The 24744-nt window shown below is 39.8% G+C and overlaps 1 protein-coding gene across 11 annotated transcripts in view; it reads left to right on the top strand.

Moving 5' to 3' along the window:
- Nucleotides 1–24744, top strand: part of fryl.L (FRY like transcription coactivator L homeolog) — a 211861-nt gene that overhangs the window by 62688 nt on the left and 124429 nt on the right. Inside the window, exon 1 of one of the 11 annotated variants that reach the window (XM_041588825.1) lies at nt 16529–17672. The exons of 8 other annotated variants lie outside the window; for them this stretch is intronic. In XM_041588825.1, coding sequence (XP_041444759.1) covers nt 17600–17672 — 73 coding nt within the window. In that variant the 5' untranslated portion in view covers nt 16529–17599. Of the gene's footprint in view, nt 1–16528; nt 17673–24744 lie in introns of those variants that run through there. 2 more of the 11 variants (XM_018229765.2, XM_018229785.2) reach the window with 2 other exon arrangements.

Raw genomic sequence — 24744 nt, 5'->3', positions numbered from 1 at the left:
TCATGAATACCCTCCGAATAGCCCATTACAAGTGTTTGGCACAGCCAGACAACACAGCGGTACGTTATTCTTCTGCTTAGTATTTTGCTATGATTGGAGGAAGATTTTACAGGCCATGACTGCTTGCAATTAGCCCAGCATTCTGCCGTGTTATTATGTGGCTTTTTCAGGTGTCTTCTTTTGGTGCCTACTAACTGAACAGATGACTGTTTTGTAGAAAATGCCTACTGTCATATAAGCCGTAAGATGCTCATATATACCCAGATTTAGTCAGGCAGTTTGACCGATTTCAACCATGCAGCCCAACAATCTGGGCACGTTATAGTAAGTCACATGGCTGCCAATCCTGTAGTCCTGTTGTATTGAGCATCATCAGTCCTGACTGCGTGGATAAATAGAAGCTAGATTTCTCCACTCCAATTTTTTTTATTTTTTTAATATTGAAAGAAAATATAATTCTAAACGACACCACAAATTGTATGCATTAATGATTTTCAACAGTTTTAAATGTATTTCTAAATGCAATTTCAATTGAAACCAGTACTTGTTTCTGTTCTGTAGGCCTGGCTCGTAAAACCATGCAACGGCAGTCAGTTCTCCTCTAGGTCTAACAATCTATTGGCTTGCAGCATTGTTTCAGGAGTCTGGTTCAGGAGTGCAGAGAATATTGACAGCCGACAAATCAGTGACCCCAGTTTGAAAGCTGGAAATTGAGTCAGAAGAAGAAGGCAAATAATTCAAAAACGATACAAAAATAAATAATGAAGACCAATTAAAAAGTTCTATAACATACTAAAAGTTAACTTAAAAGTGAACCACCCCTTTAAAAATCAAACAAATCCATGCAGTTTGTAGCAGAGCTGATAATGCTGGAAATACTTTTAGAAGATTTAGATCCAAAAGTAATTTGATTGACCGTGTGTGCTCTGCCAGAAGATTCTTATAATACACCAAGTTTATAACTGTTTAGGTTTATGGGATTTGGTAGTGTTACAGCTTTTGGGAAACCCTGGAGAGCTGTAGCGTCTGTATAAGTTACAGGGGAATGCCAGAAAAGGGAAACTTAACACACTTGCCTGTGTTTCATGCCTTCTCTGTTTGTATTGTGTTTGCTTAAATTATTTATACAGTGAACCGAATTTTACTCATGCCGTAACCACAGAAGCAAATATGTCTGTGAATCTGGTCTTTTGAGAACATCTACCCTGAATCCAATCATAACATCGAGGATAGGGAGCCAGGACAAACAGCCTTAGCCCCATAGCCTTTATTTAATGTGCTTCTGCTATTAAAGGTGCTGCTCATGAGAGCTGACAGTTTAATGAGACTTGCAAGCAAGGGAAACATAAGGCAAGGCTTTGCAGAACTAGTTTCATTGCTATTTGTTTGTTCGAGAACGTTCCTGTAGAGATTTAAGGAACCAGCCAATTTATATACAGTAAATGTGTCATAAACAAAAGTGACAAGTTACAGTTCAGTCAGCTGGGCCCCTGCAATTAACCCAGTAGGCATTATCTTGGGTACTGGCTCCAATCCTAAGGACCTTAAGAGGCCAGAATCCATATCCTTTCATACAAGGTCATTAGCTGATTGCTTACCCTGACTGAATTACTTGTCCTTAGTCAGAGGGTCATCTGTAGCCATTCCCGAACACAGCCTCATAGATATAACCTTTCGGACTATAGTTACTGTACAGGGAAACATTTCATTAAGATATTATAAATATGTTCTTCCATATGTAGTGCTGGTATGAGATCCATTATCTGTGAACCCGTTATCCAGAAAGCTCCAAATTACGTAAAGGCTGTCTCCTATGGGCTCCATTTTATCCAAATAATCCAAATGTTTAATAATGATTTCCTTTTTCTCTTTAATAATAAACAGAAACTTGTACTTGATCCCAACTAATATATAATTAATCCTTATTGGAAGCAAAACCAGCCTTTTGGGTTTATTTAATGTTTAAGTGATTTTCTAGTAGACTTAAAGGAGAACTAAACCCTTAATTAAAAAAAAAAAAAGAGAGAGATTAGTCCCCCCGAAGAAGAGGAGATTTGTCGCAGGGCGATTATTCCCCCCGAATCTGACTGTGTGCCTTGACCCTTAAGGTATATTTTCCTTTGAAGGATAGAAGGTAGCCTTTTTCTACCTGGCTTATCTAGGTTATTTAAGTGTTGACTAGCTGGTGTCACCTCAGGCTTCCATCTGTTCACATGGGTACAAATGAACATATAGCTGCTATAAAATCAGTAACCCTTGCTATGTGAGATGCTGCCAATTCGTGACTTTCTTCTTTGGCAGGATTGCTTTTTACACGAACTTCCTGGAATATGGAAAGGATAATATGTTTAATGACCTGATATGCCCTAAGTTTATTGCACCTGTCCTTTGGGTATAAAGACGTAACAAGCTAACATGTATTTAACATACATTTGTTGGGAACGAAGCGATTCTTCTGTATAGGTAAGGGCATGCTGGGAGTTGATGAGAATAATTGTTAAATAAATGCGCTGCAAAACCCAGGTAAAATAACCTTCTGTTCTGTAGCTGCACTGGAACTAAAACTCCCAGCATTCATCTCTCAGCAGAGATGGTGTGGAGATGATGGATATTGTAGTTCTCCCACAGTTAGACTGCTAAACTCGGCTTACCCCGTGATGCTAAAAATGCACTTTATGATGGCATATTCCCACGTGTTCAAAGGTTAGTTTGCATGGGCCGTTCTCTTCATAGACCTTTGGCTTATATATATGTATATGTGTGTCAATTCCATAAAGTATGGTTTAACAGCGAAAAACATCAATTTAGCAACTCTGTAAACTCATTTAACAACCATGATTGTTTTTATAGATGTTACTATGCACCTGGTTGTTTATGACACTCCTCATTTTCCCATTTACTCGTTTAATTCTAGAACCAGTGGGTGTTTTTTCCAGTGATCTAATGACAGCCTTGTACGTTGCTGTAGTACATTTTTTCAGGTTCACCAGTTAAGCTGGCCATACACACGGAGATCCGATCATTTGGCGAGGTCGATATTGGGCTGATCCGATCGTGGGCTGTAGTAATAGATTGTTTCAAGTTATATATTAAACTGGCAATACATACGGAGATCCACTTGTTTGGCGAGGTCGCCAAATGAGCAGATCTCTCCCTGATATGCCCACCTTGAGGTGGGCGAATTGGGCTGATCCAATCGTGGGCTCTAGAGCCCAACAATCGGATCACAACGAGGAGAAAATGGGCTGTCGACATCAATGAACCGATGCAGTCCTCGATTCGACAGGATTTTTAAACCCACCTAATCTTTCAGCCAGATATCGATTGAGGAAGCCAGTCTGAGGGCCTCATACACTGCCCAATAAACTGCTGACTTAAGGTGGCCATACACGGGCATACGTTTATCGTTCTGCGATGAACGATCGTATCATTAAACAATCGTCTGACAGTTATTTTACCATAAGATATGCCATCCATGGAGAACGATTATATGAATAGATATAACCGTATAATACTGATGAACATTGTTCTACAATCGAGGAGCTGTGCTAGCATGGTGTCACTGTCTGTAGTATATAGCCAGTTTCTCCTTCCCTACTCCATGCAGACATATGGATTTATGCTATGGTGTAATAAAACTCTTCACATATGAGGGGATAGGGTGATATTCCTGCAGTCAGCACCAATTTATTTCTTTACATAGTTCATATGGTTACAAATGAAGTTTTCAGCAAAGAACGTTCGGGTCCTTCCCTATATGTTCATTGTTCCGTATATATTCGTTGGCTTGTGCTACAATCCTGACATGTGCAAAGAGGGATTTTATCCCTGAACAACTAAAATTTTTAAACTCATCCTATCAATTTTGTGAACGATAATGTTCAGACAATCGTTCGTCTGATGATCGTTCGTACACCATCAACCATCCGATAGGTTATCGATATTATCGTTTGGAAGTAAAAAATCTGCCCATGTATGGCCACCTTTAATCTGTCTGCAGCTTATATCTATATTATATATAAGGACCTTTAGGCAGTAAGTAAGCTCCACTGGGGAAGGGACTGATATGAATGAAGTAAAATCTCTGTAAAACATTGCAGAATATGTTGATGCTATATACAATGCTATATACAGTACATAAAAGATAATTATCTCACTCTGAGAAGAGACACATATATACAGGAAACAATGTGACCCGTGTTTTATATAATGCTATTGCAGTTCAGGAGTTCCGTGACCATGTAAAGTAAGGTTACTGATTTAGGGAATACTTCCAGAAAATCCAGCTAGAAGGGTTTCACTGGTTACATTTAATGAAAATAAAAAAAATGTCCTGTATATGGAATTTTCAGTGCTGAGCTGCAGCAGGAGGCATCTCTGGACAGTGTGAGGGATGGGCCCATAGTAAACGCATCTGGCGCATCACTGCTGACATCTGTTTGAGCTCAAAGTGATTTGCTGGTGCCTTTCCTGACCTTCATCTTGGTGGAATGCAGAATGAAGTGCAAACAGCGAGTCACTTGCCTGTGGTCTCGTTTTCTTCCCAGCACGAGAGCTTCATATTATATGAAAATTATGTAAAATGTTAAAAGAAGAACCTATTCCAGCTATTTACTCACCTCCTCAGAGAGCTTAATATTGTATAAAACCAACTCTTCAGCAACATCATTTTGTTTCACACTAAAAAAAAAACTATATTGCTTTGTGTTTGATTTATTCCTCTGGGCAGAAATGATTTGACTTTTGGAAAAAACTACCATACAAAAAAGAAAACTATGTATTTCAAAGATATGTATAGGTAAATGAGGTTGGTTTGATAAATGTTCTGAAATGAAAATGTACTAACTGTCAGCCTCCGGACCCGGGTGAATCTGTTGGTCAATACACAAATCCTGCATAGAACGTATGCAGGTGTAGAACCATAGAGTAAATGGAATTCTGTTTGTCTGGTGCAGTTTTCCTCAATCTATTGGCTTTGAGTAATACAGGGGAAGGGAGCAGATGGAGATAATGCCCAACACTGCTAAATATTATGGCTAAAAGTTGATCACTGAGCAGCAAAATTACCGGATCCCAGGCAGACATATGCTAGGCGACGGGCTTGCTAAGTGGTATTTTTAAGCCTCTTCCAATAAACAGCTTTAATTGAATGGCAGAAAAAAAAATACATGGCATTGCCAAAAGTCTTTGTACTTGGGTGTATAGTTATATGTCTGCAGCAGGATTATGTTTAGTGCATTTAAAGTACATATATTTTCATAAATGTATAGTTTGTCTTTGTACTGACATGAAAAAACCCAGAGAAATTTCCTTAATTTGGAGGCTGCCCCCCATTGGCACCATGTTGACCATCAACCCTCCTTGTTGTTTTGTAATGGGAGCTTATAAATAGCTTTTGTCCACCCTTCTGATAGATAATGGGTACAACTTAAGGCTGTAGTAATAACAACTTTATAGAATATTTTGGGGGAAAATAAATGCAAAATGTAATACACTTTAAAACCACATGTTTACTGGCACATTAAGTAACTGGGGTTATCATGTTTGTTGGTATTCTTTGGACTGTATGCAGAGCTGATGCAGATCTTGTTTAGTTATTGACACTAAGCATTTGCTTTGGCTCTGACTGCTAACTGTACTAGCGAGTTTGGCAACTGTCACTTGTTCTCAACCAGCAATGCAGCCAACATTATGACCGTACTGTAGCAATTTTGTGCAGAGCAGATATTTTACTCAAAACTGGTTTTAAAAGACCTGAATAACTGATTCACCCCTTGTTAGAATCACTCCACTTGCATACTGATGTGTTCAACAGATGCACCCCTGCTTAGAATCTTTGCGCTAATATACTGATAGAATGTATTCAGCAGATGCACCCCTGGTTATAACATTTCCACTAATATACTGATAGAATGTATTGAGCAGATGAACCCCTGGTTATAACCACTAATATACTGATAGAATGCATTCAACAGATGCACCCCTGCTTAGAATCTTTGCGCTAATATACTGATAGAATGTATTGAGCAGATGAAGCCCTGGTTATAACCACTAATATACTGATAGAATGTATTCAACAGATGCACCCCTGGTTAGAATCTTGGCTCTAGTATACTGATAGAATGTATTCAACAGATGCACCCCTGGTTAGAATCTTGGCTCTAGTATACTGATAGAATGTATTCAACTGATGCACCCCTGGGTGTAACCTTTCCACAAATATACTGATAGAATGTATTCAACAGATGCACCCCTGCTTAGAATCTTTGCGCTAACATATTGATAGAACGTATTCAGCAGATGCACCCCAGGTAATAGCATTTCCACTAATATACTGATAGAATGTATTTAGCAGATGCACCCCTGGTTAGAATCTTGGCTCTAGTATACTGATAGAATGTAATCAGCAGATGCACCCCTGGTTAGAATTTTTGCGCTTACATATTGATAGAACGTATTCAGCAGATGCACCCCTGGTTATAACATTTCCACTAATATACTGATAGAATGTATTTAGCAGATGCACCCCTGGCGAGAATCTTGGCTCTAGTATACTGATAGAATGTAATCAGCAGATGCACCCCTGGTTAGAATCTTGGTTCTAGTATACTGATAGGATGTATTCAGCAGATGCACCCCTGTTTTGAATCTTTGCACTAATATACTGTAATGATAGAATTTGTTAGACAGGTGCACCCCTGGTTAGAATCTTGGCTCTAGTATACTGATAGAAGGTATTCAGCAGATACACCCCTGGTTTGAATCTTTGTGCAAACATAGTGATAGAATGTATTCAACAGATTCACCCATTTTTAGAATTTTTGTGCTAACAAACTGATGCAATGTATTTAACAGATACGCCTCTAGTTTGAATATTTGCACTAGCCTACTGATACAATATATTTCAAATGTTCTCAGTGGCTCTGAACCTGTCCCTTAGAACCAGACTAGCACAGTTATGTGCAATTATTCCAGCGAGCATGATTGTTTATTTCTTGGTGTCCTTTATTGTATGTTCTTTCCTTGGCTGAATTCTCTGCAGTATTTTGTAAATGACTAAATGTCCACTTTGATTGGGACATTTTGTTTTCCAGTATTCTCCTGGGTCATGCTTGGTGTGAATAGAACATCTGAGAGCACCTCAATAAACAGGCAGGCCGGCCAAGCATTTGTTGGCTCTGCCTCGCTCACAACAACTGTGCTATTTGCCTGGTTTAAAACACTCAAAGGAACAGCTCACACTGCTATTTGTGTACTGTATTATGTTGACTTACACTGCAAAAACATTGCAGTGGGCCTGAATAGGAAGCATTAAATATAACCATCTGGGTCAGTTCTGATAATGTTGCTGTGACCTCAGAGTCTACTGTACCACCCTTCATATAACATTTTTTTTAAGGAAAATTCCTTAATTCAACCTATTTATTTTTAGGAGTGCCATTAAAAGAGAAAAAGAGCACCATCCAGCTCTCAATCATGGCCCATTACAATACTGTCAATATATGTCACAGAATGATAAAGTCTTATTGTACTTGGCCTGCAGCCCTGTGACTTTGAATTGTCCTGAATCTTTTAATATCCTTATATTCATGGGTACTACATTATTGTCTAAATTATTGGTCACAACGTGTCGCACCTGGCACTAAACATTGGAATACCAGAAGAAGAGTGTGTGTGGAACTAATGTGAGATTTCACTTTTTTTTCCATAATGGATATTTGAGAGACAACCGATGTCTTGATGATAAGTGTGGTTTCTGCTTGCTACTGTCATAGAGTATATCAGGTGTATATACCCTTTAACAGGGAGTAACTGTTAAAAAAATGTTTGTATTTTTTATTTCTGCATTTACAGAGATAATGATGAAGTCTTATAAAAGAAAATCGCCGGAGATGTTTTTGAATACAGGCTAGCATTGTTTTGCTCAATATTATATCGTTTCATATGAATATATTATCTTATTTATTCTGCCCTCTGCAGGCTATTGTACTGGAAGCAGAATTTAAATTTTTTGGCTCTTACCATTAAGCACTTTCTTCCTGTGCTGTACTGTACAATGGCTCCCCATTTCCTCTTCATTCACATAATGTTATCAGGAGCCTGCAAATCCCAGAGAAATATGTTTTTTTTTTTTTTGTGTGTGCATTATTTTATTGTCCAGATACTCTTCTAAATCCCCCTATTTTATTTCTATAACATTCTCATCTGCTTCTTTGATATAGCATCCTCTGGCTTTTTACCCAGCCTTCAGCAGCATTAATCTGCATTTATCCCCAGTTATACTGCCAGATTTCCAGGTTTCAGATAGATCACCTTGAGGTTTTAGCTCATTATTGTGCCTACTTTTCACTTTACATTTTGTTAACGACATATAACATCTGGTTATACTGCTACATTTTTGGGTTTATCTTTCCAGCATTACTTACTAATTACTAGTCTTATGTCTTGCATGTTCACTGTATTTGAGACATTGGCTCTTTAACTGTGGGGCTGGAGCAATAGCCTGATGGCCAGTTAGGGTGATATTTGAAAAAAAGCATATTTGCTCTCCCAAATACCCATCAAAACTGAGCTTGAAGCTCAGTCAGGTTACGAATTGGGGTGGAAACTGTTTTGCTCCCCTAAATATTGTCATTGAAATGACTAACTGATATGCCAGTGTTATTCTGTATCTCTAACCTTGTTAGTTGTGGGTGCTCTGGCACAAGGTTGGACCTCCTATAGAGCCCTCATCCATCTCCAGAGCCTTCTTTAGCCTTTGTCCTAGATCACTGTTGTCAAATGTATGGCACAATGGTTGGCCAAATAGGTTATACCTCCAGTTGTGTGGAGGCCAAATAATAACACAGAAAGTAAGGTGGAAGCCTTGAGCTGTTTTGGGACCCATGAAAACCCATACAAACATCTGGTCCAGGGCTATCCATTTGGACAGCACTGGCTTAGATTAAAGATGATCATATGAGCTGAGACTGGGTAATCCAAGTTAGTCATTTTCAATTTAAATTGACCATTAGGACATATGTGGTGCTTTGAGCAAGTGTTTTGAAGGCTCATACTCTTGAATGATTGCTCAAAAAGCAAACTTGGTTGACCTAGACCTATCGATAAAAATGGAGATGTATGATCAGTCGACTTGTTGGTGAATCTATTGAATCTTGCCATTTGGCCATGACCAAAGTACAGATTACATGCTTTATCGTTATGAGGTCCGCTAGAAGGTGACTTGAAATGCAGCCCATTAGCAGTCTTCATAAGAATCACAGTTTGTACAAACTGCTGTCCCTGTATCACAGTATTTTTTTTAGTTTTGTAATAAAGTGAGAATTAGTCCAGGTTACACTAGTGAAATTGAGTTGGGTTAGATATAACGGCTGCTGAGGAGTTGAGCTGAACTTCATAAATCTTTAAATAGTGTTTTCTGGATGGTGTTATTCTTTCATACACTTGACTATTTGAAGAATTTGGGTCTTGGCAGGAAACATTCTGGAAAGAAATCTTGTACACTGCCATGTGCTTCTAACTTGGGTTACACCGTGTTACAAACTGGCTTGGCAGATAATGTGCAATGTCAGCTATGAGAGAAGTGGCCTCCAGATTAAGCTGCTCCTCCTCAGTAGAATGCACTGTCTGCTTTACACTGTCATAATATTTGCCTTTTTAAGGGATAGTGCGTTGGTTTAGTCTCCAGTGCTCTCTCAGGAAATGGGTTGTCTGTTAGATTATGTGCAAATGGATTAATAGCAGGCTTGGTAGCTCCTCCACGATCCGACTAAAATTTCTTTGAAACTCAGGTGGTGTTCGACTGAGTACACGTGTACACTGAGGTTAATGGAGTGTAATACTTCTTCATTTTGAAGCACTAAGTGGTGCTAGACACACACGCAACCAGTCTTCCAAACATATCATCTGCCACTGATAACATACTCGCCATATGCCTATAGACAATCAATGACATTGCCTTCTGTGGATTTAGTATTTATGGGGTGTAGAAAAACGAAAGGGTTCCAACCAAATTGGCAGATGATTAGAGAGGTTGCTCCAATGAATTAATGGATAGAGCAATTTAATTACTTGTAATGAGAAATACAGTTTTCCGAATCCAATGCAGTAAAAGGGCTGATAAAACGTTTTGGACATCTAAGTAATGAAAGAAGTAGAAAGAAATATCTGAGGGACCTGAATGTTTATTTTTTTTAAAGGAAGACAGACAGCAAAGAGCAAACAGAAAGAGAGAAAGTCAGTTTCAGTCAGTAAGGTCTGGTAAAGACTTGGCTCGAGGGATAATTCACCTGTCAGCAGGACAATTATATAGGGCAATTGCCCAAAGGCACACGGTCAAAGGTACCCTGGAGTGACTTGTATAAAAAGGTGAATGTTCTTGTGCATCCCAGTCAGTCATAAATTCAGCCCTTGTCTAAATCTCTGTCCCAGCTTAGAAACCTGTCTACCATATGTGATGCCCAAGTACCTTCAGAGAACCAGAGTAAACCTGCCACAGTCCTCAAGGCTACAAGGCTTCTCCACAAATAAGCTCATAGCCCTGACGGCAAAGAAGATCCATCGACCAAAGCAAGTTTAGTGCTGTATGGTGGAGTCCTTGTTTTATTATAAGACCAGAGATTCTGCTTAATGCAGCCTGTAGGTCGGTTTTGACAGCCCTCCTTTCATGGTTAAGAATTGTAATAATGCCTGGTGTCTTTCTGGAACCAATAAGTAGAAGCATGTCCCAGCAGACTTTACTGACTTGTTGGTCTTGCCCTAACGGGGATCATGTATAGAATATTAAGGGGCAGATTTATCAAGGGTCGAATTGAAAATTCAAATTAGAATTTTTGAGGTTTTTTATGGCCAAAACTGTAAAATTTGACTAGGGAAATGTTAAAATTCGATACGAGCTTCTTTAAAAATTCAAATTTGATTTTCGAAATGTATCATATTCTGGCGCTTTAAGGACTCAAATTCGAATATTCGCCACCTAAAACCTGCCGAATTGCTATTTTAGTCAATGGGATCAATTTGGAGTTGTTTGCACCCTTCCTGACATTCGAGTAAATCTTTCTGAGAAAAAAACTCGAATCAAGTTTTTAAAACTTTGAGTTTTCAGGATCGATCCAATTCACCAGTTTTAAATATTCGATTTTTTTTTTTTTTAAATAAATTCCGAATTTTGAGTTTATGGGAGTTTTTAAAAACTCACATGAATTCGAAATTCGTCTTTTGATAAATGTGCCTCCAAATGTTTTGTTAATAAATGTTGTTAACTGCAGCATTAACTGAGCAAATAGATTTGTTTAGCTATGTGGGCCAGTGTCTCAACACCACTTGACTTCTGCCTTCACCCCAATTTCTAAACCTGTAGGTAAAATATATTCACATGTTTCCCATTTGAAGTACAAAGGAGATATTTTATTACAGATAATGATTGCCCAACTGCTGTGCCATTTGACTTGTTTTACAGCAGCTCTCTGCAACCTTAAGGGTTAGGCCACACTGGGCGTTTTGGGGAGATTTGGTCGCATTTCGACTAATCGCTTAATCTTTGCGGCGACCAATCTCCCCAAATGCCTTCCCTGACTCTGCGCCGGCTAAAATGAAAAAAAAAAAAAACAAAAAAAAACGCTGGCACTAATCACAGGCGGCGAGGGCAACTTCGGAAAACGAATCGCCGAATGTGATTAGCACCAGCGTTTTTTTTTTCATTTTAGCCGGCGCAGAGTCAGGGAAGGCGTTTGGGGAGATTGGTCGCCACAAAGATGAGGCGGTAAGTCGCAAGGCGACCAAATCTCCCCAAAGCGCCCAGTGTGGCCTTACCCTAAAGGAAAATATGCCTTTTGTTTTGACATGATCTTTTTCAGTTGGGATTATGTAATAAGTGTGCATAATCTCTATTAGAACTTCCTAAAATTAATATAAATACATTTTTTTAACACAATCTGAAAGGTGATAGTCTGCCTATGCATTAGGGACCAGTCCCTGAGTTTACATGCAGTCATTACACTCCTACCTCGCCTTGTTCCATTGTTAAGTGATGGATTCTGGGACTTAAAGTCCCTCTGCTTTCCAAATAATCTGTGCAACATCCGCGAAGGGAAAGAAAGCAGAGGGACTTCAAGTCCCAGAATCCATCACTTATCAATGCAACGAGGTAGGTAGAAAGGATGCATTAGAGTAAAATGGTTTCTTTGTGAGTTTAAAAAAAACAAACCAAAAAAGCATTTATTTCTGGATATTCAGACCTTTTCTACATAAGTCCCACTGAATGAGCTCCTGTAAAAAAAGGGTGTATTTTTTCTTTAACAAAAGTCAAAAGGTGTCTGGACCACACTGGGAGTGGCAGATCGACAAATGCTGGAGGATATTCCTCATTTATGTTACCTTTTCCTACCTGAGCCTGGGCCTCAGCCTTCTTATGTTGCAGGGGCCACACAATGCAATCAATATCCCATGTTCTCTTGTTCCTTGGCTAGCAATCCATTATCCATACCTTCTACAGGATGGGTATACACTTGGACTTGTCCAAACTCCTCTTACTCCTCTTCTTCAACTTCTGAACTATGCCTGTGTTTGTTGGTCTACTTAAATTGTCAGTATGCATTCAATATGAAAGGAAAGAAATATATTTTTATTTCATATATTTCCTTCCACAAAATCGAATAATTAAGAAAAATAAACTGCAGGATGCTCTGTGCTCAGGGTTACATTTTGATGGCTGCCTGGCTCTACTCAGAAATCCTTGCTTGCATTCATGTGATTGTTCAACAAAGGGTGTCAACCTCTAACATACATGTGCAGAACGCCATGTGTACTGTGTGCTGCATTGCCCCCACTATAATCACTTCCAATCAATTGGCATTAAACTCTCCACAATATAGAGGTGATTTGCCTTTAGCTGCTCACACGTAACAAGGGATCCATTAGCATCATATCCTGTTCCTTAAGGGGGTGTTGTGACCTTGTTCTGTATGAGATGAAGGTTTGGTAGTGCTTTGTCATGGCCCATGAGACTCTCTGATGGTTATGTGAATGCTCTAGAAATCTGTAGTGCTCAATTCTCCTAACCCTTCTGCGGTATCATCATCGTCATTATTATTTTTATTAGCATATATTTATAAATGTCAACAGATTCTGCAGCATTGTACAATAAATCTCCTATGCCTGCTGTGGTATTATCAACATCATTATTATTTTTATTATTAACATATATTTATAAAACTCCAAAGTGTTGTATAATAAATAGGTATATACATTTAACATACAGGAGAACATACAAAAATAATCAATAACCAATGCAAGAGGTAAATAGGACTCTGGCCCAAAAGAGCTTAAAATCTATGATCCCATGTAAGCACATGGGAATTTGGGGCAATTCACGCAGTGATATACATAGTAGGGATGTATCACATCCAGGATTTCATTTGGTTTTCAGCCTTTGGATTTGGGCAAATCCTTGTGCCTAGCTGAACCAAATCCCAATTTGCTTTTGTAAATTAGGGCCGGGAAGAGAGATCAAATGACTTTTCGTCTCAAAACAAGGAAGTAAAAAATCCCCCCCCACACTTTTTCCTTTCCCGTCTGACTCGTATTTGATTCGGTATTCAGCCGAATCTTTCACAAAGGATTCAGGGATTCTGTTGAATCCCAAAATAGTGGATTCGGTGCATCCCTAATACATAGTGCTTTATAAAATAAATAAGAAGGGCTAGATTACTTAAGAAGCCTTAATGACGCACATGTAATAGGAATAACTATCATTTCCAGTGTTGGACTCAATGAGAAATCTGAGAGTTGTAGTTTAGTTATGTCTGGAGAGACAAAGGGCCTGTTTGTGGGTTGTTTTTGCATAAAACATGACGGCTGCACCAGAAGCTGCATGGAGATCTCCGGGCTATGTCCTTATGGGCTTAGAAGCCGGATATATGCTATGCCTGGATTATGATGAATCCTTGCTGCTCTCACATAGCAAAGATATTTATGTATGTTTGCATGGGGCTGTACATTAAACTGCATATTTGTACAGGTCAATACAGCAAATATCCAGGGACTCATTGGTTTCTGCTTAATTGCAGATCCAAGTAAGGAATAGCCTGTAGTGAAGAATGCAGGGAGTTAAAAGGAGTCAAAGGTTCTTGCCGGGAGCTAGAGGATTACATAACACATGTTGGTCATTGGCATGTTGTCTAGGGCAGGTGTCACAATGCAAGTTGCATCACCACAACAAGACACTTATTGCATTTTATAACGAATAACAATGGACCTACTTACTCACTGCACATATGAAGAGAGGGTGGGCAAACTTTGTGCCAAGAGATGAATACTCAAGTATTTAGTAGTTGGTTGCTGGGATGTCAGTCACAGGCAGCTATGCACTCCTGGATTTGGTGTCCTCTGTCTCTGCTTTGTCTCCTTCTTTTCATATTTACATCTATAAATTGACTATTAGACCATTAAATATATTGACTATTATATATAAATAACATTCCTCGGCCTGTCCTGGTGTAAGCAAAATGGCAGCTCCCACTGTACTCCAAAGTCATGTGCTTCTTCTTTACTTGCTAAAAGGAGGACCCTGAAACGGAATGATTACAAACAAATGTAATGTTTTCCATGTAAAGAAGCGAATTTCAGTTGAACAGCAGTAACGGGTGCTCTTGTCGTTTGTACTGTCCCTGTTCTGGAAAAGCAACATTCACTGAGACTGCAGTTATTGTAAGTTTGAGGTTCCCTTTCCTTTCTTGCTGTCAGAGACCAATTTAATTGTCTTCTTCCTTGTGACGGAGCGACTAAACCAATAAGCGACCTGTACCCTATCTTTGCCGTAGTGCAGAATAGACGCTAATGATACAGTCACTGTCTGAAGCTCTTCCCATCACTTTAATTTCTCAGCATTAACTCATTGTTCTCCCTCATCTGCACATAATGATCAGCTGCTTCTATCCCTTTTGTCAAACAAACTGGTGAAATATTTTATATCTTGTTCAAAGCTCATAAGAATACGTTTTGGTTACATTTAAGGGAAAACTACAGATTAACAAAGAATTGGTCTATGCATGTTTCACCTTATTTTATTGGCTTCTTAATCAGTTGAAGACCAATAAGACCGGGAATATCTGTGTCTCTGAAGATGCCCCAGTAGCTCCCCATCTTCTTTTCTGCTGATTCACTGCACATGCTTTGTGCTGATGTCACTTTCCTGAGCTTAGGGACCGACGCACAATATACTGTGTATGTCACAAGACAAGACTGATTGCTAATTTAATCAGGTTCACATTACACAGTGACACAGAAACCAGCGTCATTAAAATGTGTTCCCTTATGGTAGCAGATGGAATCTCAATTTTTGCTGACGGCTTGAACTTTTTCGACAATCTCTAGGTTTAGTATCTCCACAGCAGCCCCAGAGAACTTTAAGCGTGTGCAGTGCCAATGTCGAGCAAAAGATGGCCTAACAAAACCAAAAGATGGGAGATTCTGTGGACAGTTTTGAAAGTCTGCATCTATACTGTTATATGGCTGGGTACAGCCAATTCAATATAAAATAAAGGCCTAATCTAATTTAAATATTTTAAGTAGTAAATATTTAGGTTTTACATTTTTATTTATTACATTTTGATTTGGAGCCCTTTTTAGAAGAAAATTGCAAATGCATCAGTGCTAATTATTTGAAGGATTTAATACCTTTACTGTTGAACATTCAATGCTTCAGCTGCTAAACCTGAAAAGTCTTCCAGCACAACTATAACACTTTTTTTTGTTGGTGACCTCTAGGGGAAACATTCATAATTTTAAGATTTTGTTGTCTTTATTGTGGAACACGGTATGGCAGCTTCCTCACACATTTGTTTGCCAGAAATAGACTTTTTTTAAATTAATTTAAAAAAAAAATTATTTACTGTTTTTCCACAATTGATGTTTAAGGTTTAATGTTCCTGGTGTTTCAGTCTGACAGCTCAGTAATTCAGATGCAGATTCTGAACTGTTACAGTTTGTTACATTAGTTGATACATTTCTCAGCAGTATCTGTGGAATATTAGCAACTATTCCAACAGCTGCCTTTAATAAAACGGCGTCTTTATTTAAAATTTGCCCGTATTTCAGCATATTTTCTCTTTAATGCCATTATATTGGGGCTTTTTTACTGTGGCGTTGCTCAGTACACCTCTATTATTAGCCCTTTATGTCAGTATTTATTATTGTAGGGTATAAATAATGCAGTGTCTCATAAAACCATGATTTGTATTTAATGTATCCCCCTAATTATTATTTTGTTGCGATTTTTAATCAAAACTCCTTGCATCCTTGTGCGTTTAATTAACCTCTTGGAAGCAGAGGACGCAGTGCATTGCTAATGGTGTGTGTGTGTGACCTGTTATCCAGAATGTTTGGGACATGGGATTTTCCAGATTATTTATCTTTTGGTAATTTCACCCCTAAAGTCTACTAGAAAATCATTCAAACATTAATGAAACTAAAATGGGAAACGCCCGTTCCGTTATTCTGATCTCTCTGGATAATGGGTTTCCGGATAATCCCATATATATATTTATTTAATTCCCTTGATTAAATATATTTTTCAGTGAATATGAAAGATACATGGCTGAACTGTGCAAGCCTTTTCTGATGCAATTGAGTTGAATGGTGGTAGATTTCATGATGTGAAGCTATTTAGCATGCTGGTGACAGACACACAGATGCTGCAGGAAGGGGAAAAAAGTGAAGCTGTTGGTTTTAAGTGAAAGTGCATGAGGTTTCCAGCCAGGCAGGAGTTAATTTCCTTACCATGCTGCTATCTAGTTCCTAAGTGGCTGTTCCAATTAGGAAACAAGACATCAAACATGAGTCTTGAGAAAGCGGAAAGGCACTTTGCAATATACACCGAGCAATTTCACAGTGCTGATGCACGGCCAGGGATCCACACTAGCGTTCATTACATCATTCTCTCCCAGTCCATTATCCGGCAGCTTCATCAGTGGAATACGCAGGCCACCGGGCTCTGCACCGTCACAGCGAGCTGACGAGTCCCTGCTCAGTGACAGGGTGTGTAAATTTGTGGAAAGAATGCACGGCCCTGAGGACAGGCAGCGGGGAGGCTCTTGCACATGACAGAGAAGAGATCACAAGTGTTTGTGCCCAGCTGCTGAGGGGAAGCAGCCAGCATTGGAGATCCTGTGACATTTGTTAAACTAGTTTGCTGCCGAGCAGGCTACAGAGCTGCTGGGCTAGTTTGTGGGCTTCCGGACCTGTATTTACCAGCCACTGACAGGCCAACTATTGAACAGGTTAAATCATTCGGCTCGCTGCTGTTCTTTCCCTCGGTCACATTGTATTTCCACTGCAGCAAAGGTGAAAATGTCCTTCAGACCCTCCTGACCACAAACTTGAGGGCTTATTTTTTTTTTCCTCCAGCCCCCCCCCCTTCTTGTTCTGAAGTCGCTCTGCATCGAGCAGCAATATTTCTATAGTTGTGCGTCACTGGGTGACTGCATGATAATGAAGCAGTTCCACTGGAGGCCAGAACTCTGCTGCCTTTGAGGAAAGAAGCGCAGAACAGTTTGATAAAGCACTCCCAATCTACCGTGTCACCGTGGCTGCCAGAAGCATCATGTTAAGCCTACAGGATTCCGTGTTCTTTGAGATTAGTATAAAGTCCCTGCTGAAGTCCTGGAGTAGCAGCTGTGAGTATCGGGGTGCATCCCCCCTTCTTCCGCCAGTGTTTTGTGTTGCATTCTCCTGTCTTTGTTATTCTGGGCTTGTTTCAATACACATAATCTTGTGAGATTCCTTGCCTAAAGTGAATTCAGAAGCCAAACGGGCACAGTGACGTGTGCAGTTATTTTGTTGTATTGTAAGGGGGTTGTCATTATTGTAAAAGGTCTCTACAGAGATATCTGATAAACAGCTCTGCTTGGTCACTGCAAAATGTTAATTTCAGGCTAAAAGGGCTTTTCATATACACACACACACACACACACACTATATAAATAATGCAGGGCTCTTCCTTTGTGCGTCTTCTCTCTCCATTGCTGCACTGCTGTATTTACTGTCAAGTGAGGTTTTTTGGGAAACTCTATTTCTGGACTGCACTGGTAACCTTGCTGGAAAAAAACTGTACATCTTTCCACCGGGCTGCAGTTGGATTTAACTCCTTGCACTATGGACAGAGCTTTTAGAGCGGCAAGCAGGAATGAACAATTAGGGTCCCTGAGAACAGTGGGAAAGTAAGAAAGATCCTCTGCTCCCCCTCTCAGGGACAGATTCTGTGGAATAGTGTGTGTATAGTAAGGTGCGAGGACAGGGTCAGTGTGTATAGTGAGGTAAGACGTTGCCAGGGGTAGAAATTGCAAGTGTTCGGTTTACTGTATTTTGCCAAGTGCCCATTACCACTAAGGACATCCCAGATGACAGATACAACGTTGGGATCTTGCAGCCATCTTTGTATCTTGCAACTGATCCAGCATCCCTAGTAGAATGATTCATACATCCATTTCGTAAGCATTTTATTGCCATCAATTACAGGTTGTGATCATTGCACAAGGTTGCCCGGTGCAGTGCTTACGTTAAACGCAATGCATGCACTTTATGGTCTCAAAGGCAGGCAAAGTAATGTTATTGTCTTTTATTGTTTCCTTTTAGTGCACAGATGTTGGCAGTATGTGTGCAAGGGCTCCTCCACCCAAAAACTGATATGTGCCTAATGAAAGAAAAGGTCATTGTAAGCACCTTTCCTATAGTCATAATTTTAAACTTATGTAAATGTAATTGCCATTAAAAAGCCACATCTGTCTAGTTGCTTTTATTGTTTCCTTTAAGTGCACAGATTTTGGCAGTATGTGTGAAAGGGCTCCTCCACCCACAAACTGATATGTGCCCAATGAAAGAAAAGATCATTGCAAGCAACTTTCCAATAGTCATGGTTTTAAACTCATGTAAACAGGTCCGGACTGAGAATTAAAATAGGCCATGGCATTTCAGGTACACAGAGGCCCAATCAGCCTACATAGAGGCCCAAACAGCCCCCACCAGCCCACTAAATACTGACTTTCTATGGCACCTTATAGCAGCCCCTCTGGCATTTGCCAGAACCCACAGATTGCCAGTCCGGGCCTGCATGTAAATGTAATTGCCATTAAAAAGCCATATCTGTCTAGTTGCTTATATTCTTTGCACTCCTGCCTCTGACTCCTAAAACAATGTAGCAGAAGGCAGCTGAACTGCAGGAGAGCCTTGTGATGAAATCTGCTACATTATTTCAAGAGTCAGAACCAAAGAATAAATAGGATGAACAGGTGCTGTTTTTACTTGCAGTTATTTTTTTTATAAATAACCATTAGAGCACTAAGAATTCCTGTTCTAAGGAGCTTGCAATCTACTGGTATTTGTATTGCCGAGAAGTTCATTTGCAGGCTGGGAAGGGAAATCTCGGGCAAGTGTTTAGGATACTGTACCTTGGAATGCTTGGCAAAGGAACTTGCAGCGCAAACAGGAACCCTGAGTTTGGGAGGTACATCCATTGCCAGAAAACAATCATGTGAAAAGGGCCCAGTTTTTGGGACAATATGTTGTAGCTGTGGTGGCTAATGTTTCATTCCAGCTCAGATTGTTTCATTCACTAGCAACAATGGAGTGCCACTCATATGGCCTAGATACAGGATGCTGTCGTTTGGCCAGGATTTTACACATTATTCTCTCCCACCTCTGTTTTTGGAGTTGGTTACATTCTTATTAACCCTATATTGATGGGGTGTGCTTCTATAAATGTGTCACTTTTCATTCATTTCTCTTGACGCTGGTTATGGTGGTTATTTGATGCTGGTTGATGTTGTTTACTTACATCTGGCAGTCAGCAGGCTTTTCCAAAGCCAAAGCCATTTGTGGATCTACAGAGCATTTAAGGGATAAAAGCAAATTAATTTAATGATGGACATTTTATGGTAGGAACTGCTGTGAAGAGGCCAAACGAGACAACTATAAATGGCACAGATGGAATGTACTAGATTTTCATAGGCACATTTATCAAGGGTCCAATTTCGAATTCATGTTAGTTTTTTTTAATCTCCCCTAAACTCCCATAAATTAGAAATTCGACCAATCAAAATTTATTGTGAAAATTTAATATTTTAAAGGCAGACTAATTGAATCTACTCGAAAACGCAAATCAAATTTAAAAAACTCGATTTTAGTTTTTTTCCCCCCAAAAAAAAACTCGAATGTCAAAAACACCACTAAATTGATCCGTGGACCTCTCCCATTGACTTATATAGCAATTTGGAAGGTTTAAGGTGGAGAAGAGTCAAATTTGAGTTCTTAAATGGCCAGAGTATGATAAATATTGAAATTCTAATTAAAACTCAAATTGAGTTTGGATAATTTACAATTAGAATTTGAGTGTTTTGACAGAAAAAAAAAATCTGAAATTCGAAATAGAATTTTCACTTTGACCCTTAATAAATCTGCCCCTTAAAGTAGTTTTTTTTTATCTTTTAGTATGCTATAGAATGGCCTTTTCTTAGCTACTTCAATTTGTCTTTTAAAAAAATAATTTTTTTAAAAAATTTTTTTATTGATGTCTTCTTCTTTCAGCTTTCAAATAGTGGTAAAAAACTACTCCTATGTGAGGTTATGATTTTATTGTTACTTATTACTTACCTTTCTGTTCACCTTCTGTTCATTGTCTGCCATTCAATCCAGTGCCCGGTTTCTGGGGTAAATTTCACCCTAGCAACCAGATAACCTCTATCACTTCACAATGGAACAAGGAAAGGGATGAATTATACCTTGAGTCTGGGAGGGGGGGACTGGTCCCATTGAGCAGACGGACAGACTGACTTTAATTGTTTCCGTTTAACCGATGAAATCAGGTATGTCTGTAAAACAAAAATGAGAAAGATAGTGTTTATTCACCTTTTTACACAAGTCCAGCTGAATGAGCTTATGTTAAAGGGATACTGTCGTGGGAAAACATTTTTTTAAAAACAAATCAGTTAATAGTGCTACTCCAGCAGACTTCTGCACTGGAATCCAATTTTCAAGAGAGCAAACAGATTTTTTTATATGCAGTTTTGAAATCTGACATGGGGTTAGACATATTGTCAGTTTCCCAGCTGCCCCCAGTCATGTGACTTGTGCCTGCACTTTAGGATGGAACTTCTTTCTGGCAGGCTGTTATTTCTCCTACTTAATGTAACTGAATCAGTCTCAGTGGGACTTGGCTTTTACTATTGAGTGTTGTTCTTAGATCTACCAAGGAGCTGTTATCATGTGTTAGGGCTATTCCACACGGGGAGATAGCGACGCGTTTGCGGTCGCGGCGACAAAGCGCCGCGACAGTCGCCGCGACCGGCGCAGGCGACAGTTTTGTATGGGCGCCTATGTAAAAACGCCTGTGCTAACCACACGAGGCGATGCGCTTTTCAACAGTCGCCTGAAAATGCCTCGCCAGGCTTTTTCAGGCGACTGTTGAAAAGCGCATCGCCTCGTGTGGTTAGCACAGGCGTTTTTACATAGGCGCCCATACAAAACTGTCGCCTGCGGCGACTGTCGCGGCGCCTTGTCGCCGCGACCGCAAACGCGTCGCTATCTCCCCGTGTGGACTAGCCCTTAGGGAGCTGCTATCTGGTTAACTTCCCATTGTTCTTTTGTTAGGCTGCTGGGGGGGGGAGGGGGTCTGATATCACTCCAACTTGTAGTACAGCAGTAAAGAGTGACGGAAGTTTATCAGAGCACAAGTCACATGACTGGGGGGCAGCTGGGAAACTGACAATATGTCTAGCCCCATGTCAGATTTCAAAATTGAATATAAAAAAATATGTTTGCTCTTTTCTTTTGAAAATGAATTTCAGTGCAGAATTCTGCTGGAGCAGCACTATTAACCGATTCATTTTGGAAAAAAAACATGTTTTCCCATGACAGTATCCCTTTAAGAAGAGGAGTTTATTTTCCCTTAAAAGAAAATCTCTCTAATATTACCTAATTTTAACCAATCAAGGGTACACTGATCTGAAGGGCTTTGGCTTGCCCATTATGATGTTATGTGATGATCTGGATGTGAGAAGAGACAGGGTTTCAGGTCACCTCTAGAACAATTCAGATGTAAAAATTGCTTGCCGTTAGTTTTGTAGAGCAGCGTTAGTCATCAGTTTCTCACTAGTTGCCAAGTTATCACTTTTGTGCTTTGTGTAAGGACCATGGCAAATATTCCCAGGCAGAATGCGCTAGCGCAGGACTATCCAACTGCCAAATATCACATACAACAAATAAAAATGCCACGCAAAGGTCTGTGGAATCCATGGGCAATCTGAGCACAGCAAAAATCTCTTGGCAGGCCACGATGATCCCACTGACCTCTAGCTGGACAGCACATGGAATTTAACTTTGGTGCACACAGTTCAGAAATGTCTCCAAAAATACCTATCTACATTTCTGCCTGTATGTAAAATGTGTGTGTGTTTTAACTTAGGTTCAAGGGAAAATATAAAAGCCCTTGCAGTCACTTTGTTTCTATACACGTCCAGCAAATAAAGGGATTGGTTATTGAGCAGGGAGATGTATTTATCTTCATTTATTGTTTTGTTTGGGAGCTGCCATAGTTAACTCGTCATCCAGAGGCAGTTTTATCGTGTAAAATGGTTAAATTGTTTGGCTATTATTTTTGAGCTTAGCAATATAAAATATGAACCTTTATTGTATTTAAAACTAAAGCATTACAAGTACCAGGATTTGTTTGGGGATTCCGGCCTTTTTAGCATTTGGATTTGAATGAGCCAGAGCCAGAGCCAGGCCGGGCCAAATCTGAAAAAATTCGCTATGTGTTCCAATTTCCACTTACAGCGAGGGTTTGGATTCTGTATATTCGGTGAGAAGGACTTAGGATCGGGCTGAATCCAAAATACTGGTGATAATAACATGGTGGGACATTCACTAAGATTTGTAGTTACGCAGGCGTCCGCTTCGCCGCGCTTCGATGCACTTCGCCAGGCGTATTTTTGCTAGCGCTCCGTAAATTCACTAAAATCCGAAGTTGTGCTCATGGGTAGCGTAAGGTTGCGAAGTTGCGCTAGCGATTGTTAATTTGCATATGGAGCCAAATTCAATTTCCAATGGAAGTATTCGTAGCAGAACTACACAAGCCTGGGAAACCTTCAAAACAGCAAATAAAATTTTTATTTTGCCCTACACATGTGCCCACTGTGTAGTTAAGTTGCCATGAGTTAGGAAATGTAGGGGGGAAGGAGGGGAGCCCCAAAAATGTTTTCGATTGTTTTCAGCCTATCACCCAGCGTTTTTTGGGACTTAGAAAATTTTTTAACTTTTTTTGAAGCTATCCCTATCTACTCTGTTGCGCTTCACCTGGTCTGCAGTGGCGAAGGAAGTCTAGCGTAAAAGGTAGCGTTCAGAACAATGCGTGCGTTAGTGAATTTGCGTGGTTACGCGTGGTTACGTCCAAATTCGCCAGGCGTAAGGGTGCGAAGTAACACTAGCGAAGTTACGCCAGCGTCCGTTAGTGAATCTGCGAAGTAACGAAAATGCCCAGCGCTGGCGAATTCATGCTAGTGTTAGGCGTTTCGGCACTTAGTGAATTTGCCCCATGGTGTTTATCTTAAGATGACAGGCATACTAAAGTTCATTGGGTACAGCCCTGTACCCAGAAAACCTGCTTTACCAGTTCTGCCCTTGAACTACCAAATGGCATGTAAATGTTAATGTCTGGAAGGGTTGGTATACAATATTTATATAGATTTGCAAAGGTACAACCCATATTTTAGCTTTAATTTCCCATAAAAGCTGAGCTTCCTGCATGGCCTCCACTCTTGCTGGCTGCAGAACATGCTTGTTTGGAACAGAACGTGGTTGCAGACTGGGCAGGAATATTGGAGATTAGACTTGATTCTCTTGTTACCATCACTTGAGCAGCAACAAATATGGGATAAAATATGTTGCTCTTAGTCTCTGTTGTTGTGTGTTTTGTGGAAGGTGCGGTGGAATAAGACCATAATTGCTCCTGAGTCTGCTGAGCAACCAATATTGGCAACTCTGATCTAACAAACTTTCTCACATTTTGGGTAGAATCTCGCTGCTAGAATGGTCATTCAGCAGACAGAAGAATGGAGTATGTATTTGCTTGTTCTCCCCCCTGTCTTTTCCAGAAACCCCAGTGAATGAAACAACTTTGTTTTATAAGTGAGCATTTGTGTGAGTGGTAGTAAATTGCTGGCAACAAGGCCATGTATCACCTCAAAACAGACCTATGTTACATGTTGTATATCACAGACGGCTCTCTGGCATTAGATGTCAGACGTAAATGCCAAAAAATGTCACTAATATTTATCCAACAAACAGTGGAAAAACACAGGCATGGGTACTCGGTCTGTACACCACTGACTCACTGCCCGGAATTCGTGTTGGGGATATAAATATCCCTTTCTGGCCCACAGTTTCTGTAATAATTGTGTCATTTGTCCAACCAAAGGGATTAGTTACAATTATGCAGAGTATATAGCATAGGCATGGGTCTGTGTAAATGATGTGTGCAACCTATGCAGTTCTTATGCCCACACACAAGATATTTCTGTTCATTTGTTTGTGTGTGTCAGTTTCCTTACGTAACTTTAGGTGGCCATACATAAACTGTTAAAGGTCAATTTTATTATGTTACAGAGCGGCCAATTCTAAGCAACTTTTCAATTGGTTTTCATTATTTATTTATTATAGTTATTTGCCTTTTTCTTCTGACTCTTTGCAGCTTTCAAG

The sequence above is a fragment of the Xenopus laevis genome, chromosome 1L, assembly GCF_017654675.1.
Source record: "Xenopus laevis strain J_2021 chromosome 1L, Xenopus_laevis_v10.1, whole genome shotgun sequence".
Taxonomy (NCBI): domain Eukaryota; kingdom Metazoa; phylum Chordata; class Amphibia; order Anura; family Pipidae; genus Xenopus; species Xenopus laevis.
This window is presented reverse-complemented; position numbering and strand designations above follow the sequence as displayed.